General features: G+C 35.2%; 1 protein-coding gene across 1 annotated transcript in view; it reads right to left on the reverse strand.

Annotated features, from left to right (window-relative positions):
* The window catches only part of LOC119834875 (cubilin homolog), a 4,524-nt gene that overhangs the window by 1,796 nt on the left and 1,332 nt on the right, over positions 1–1,396 (reverse strand). Inside the window, exon 2 of the mRNA XM_038359392.1 lies at positions 39–1,320. Within this exon, the coding sequence (XP_038215320.1) occupies positions 39–1,320 (1,282 nt within the window). The remainder of the gene's footprint in view (positions 1–38; positions 1,321–1,396) is intronic.

Genomic DNA, 1,396 nt, shown 5'->3' on the forward strand with positions numbered 1-1,396 from the left:
TTCTCCATCAGTTGATAATCGAACTCCCATCAAATTACCAGACGATACTATTTCAGGAGGAAGAGTATGGCCACAATATGTGCCAATAACCAAACTATCAGGATTTATACCATCTTTTATTTCAACAAAATCACAGTCACATTTACTTATACCGACAGCGGTTTGGTTAACTTCAGCACATGGCGACACATGGAACGAAGTAAAGCTGGCTTTTATCACATAATCTTTCGGTGCTCTTATTGACCAGTGACAATCTAAATAATTTTCATACACAACAGATCTTCCTATAAACGGAGATTTTAATGTAAATTGAGAATTAGGAACTAATGTTACAGATCCTCCACAGCCGACATTTTCAGAATAACTAAAAATTATTTGTGCTTGGAAGCCTTTATAACTGATGTAAGCATCTGATATGAATTGGACAACCGCTTGTCTGTTTTTGCTCTGTATTACTGTAGTTGAATTAATATGACCACATAACAAGGCAAGCTGCTTGTTATTATCTATTTTTGGACCGTCAAACACTGAAATATAATCATTAGCACAATTTTCATGATTTTCCAAGTCAATATATATGAATTTTACTACGACCACCTTATCAGTCGGAGCCTCAATCATCCACGTACAATTCATAAGATCATAATAAGTGTCTAATAAACCAGATTTTATCGTTGTGGGTTTCGTTATTATTCCTCCACAAGTGTAAATTGAATAGATGAGTTTAAACCCTTTTCTTTGACCAATTCTATCCGTTCGAAAATGTATGGTCACTTCGTCATAATTTTCTAAGAGTGGTGGCATATTCCTTCCACAATAAGTCTCAATTAAATAATTATAATCACTCTGTGCACGTATGGTCACATTATCATAACGACAATCAGGGTAAGTACCTTCAAGATCAAAGTCAACAAACTTCACCCATAATTTGCTATTTGAAGAGACAATTTCATAATTACAGTCTAAAGATGGTCTATATCCGTCAGAATAACCCGGACTATATAGAACTTGTTCATCTTCGGTGGCTTCATAAGTTCCGCCGCAAATTGGAGACCACTGAGCGGAGAATCCATCAAGGTTTACAGTAGCATCTGAACGGAAAACAACTTTTATTCTGTTTAAAGATGAATTATATACTGGAGGAATTTTACGTCCACATACTCTTGCAAGTTCACTATATGTTTCATTTTTCCAATCGTAAATAATGACAACATCCTTGGTGCAGTTATCTGTATCTTCGACAACAAAACGGTTTATAAATGACAACGATACTCTATAACCTATTTCAGCTCTAATGTCCCACACACATTCTTCATTTTCCTGATAATTTTTAGGATAATGGGGAGATGTAAACACATGATCGTAATTAGTCAGATACCCTCCACACTTATCACTT

The sequence above is a fragment of the Zerene cesonia genome, chromosome 20 (assembly GCF_012273895.1).
Source record: "Zerene cesonia ecotype Mississippi chromosome 20, Zerene_cesonia_1.1, whole genome shotgun sequence".
Taxonomy (NCBI): domain Eukaryota; kingdom Metazoa; phylum Arthropoda; class Insecta; order Lepidoptera; family Pieridae; genus Zerene; species Zerene cesonia.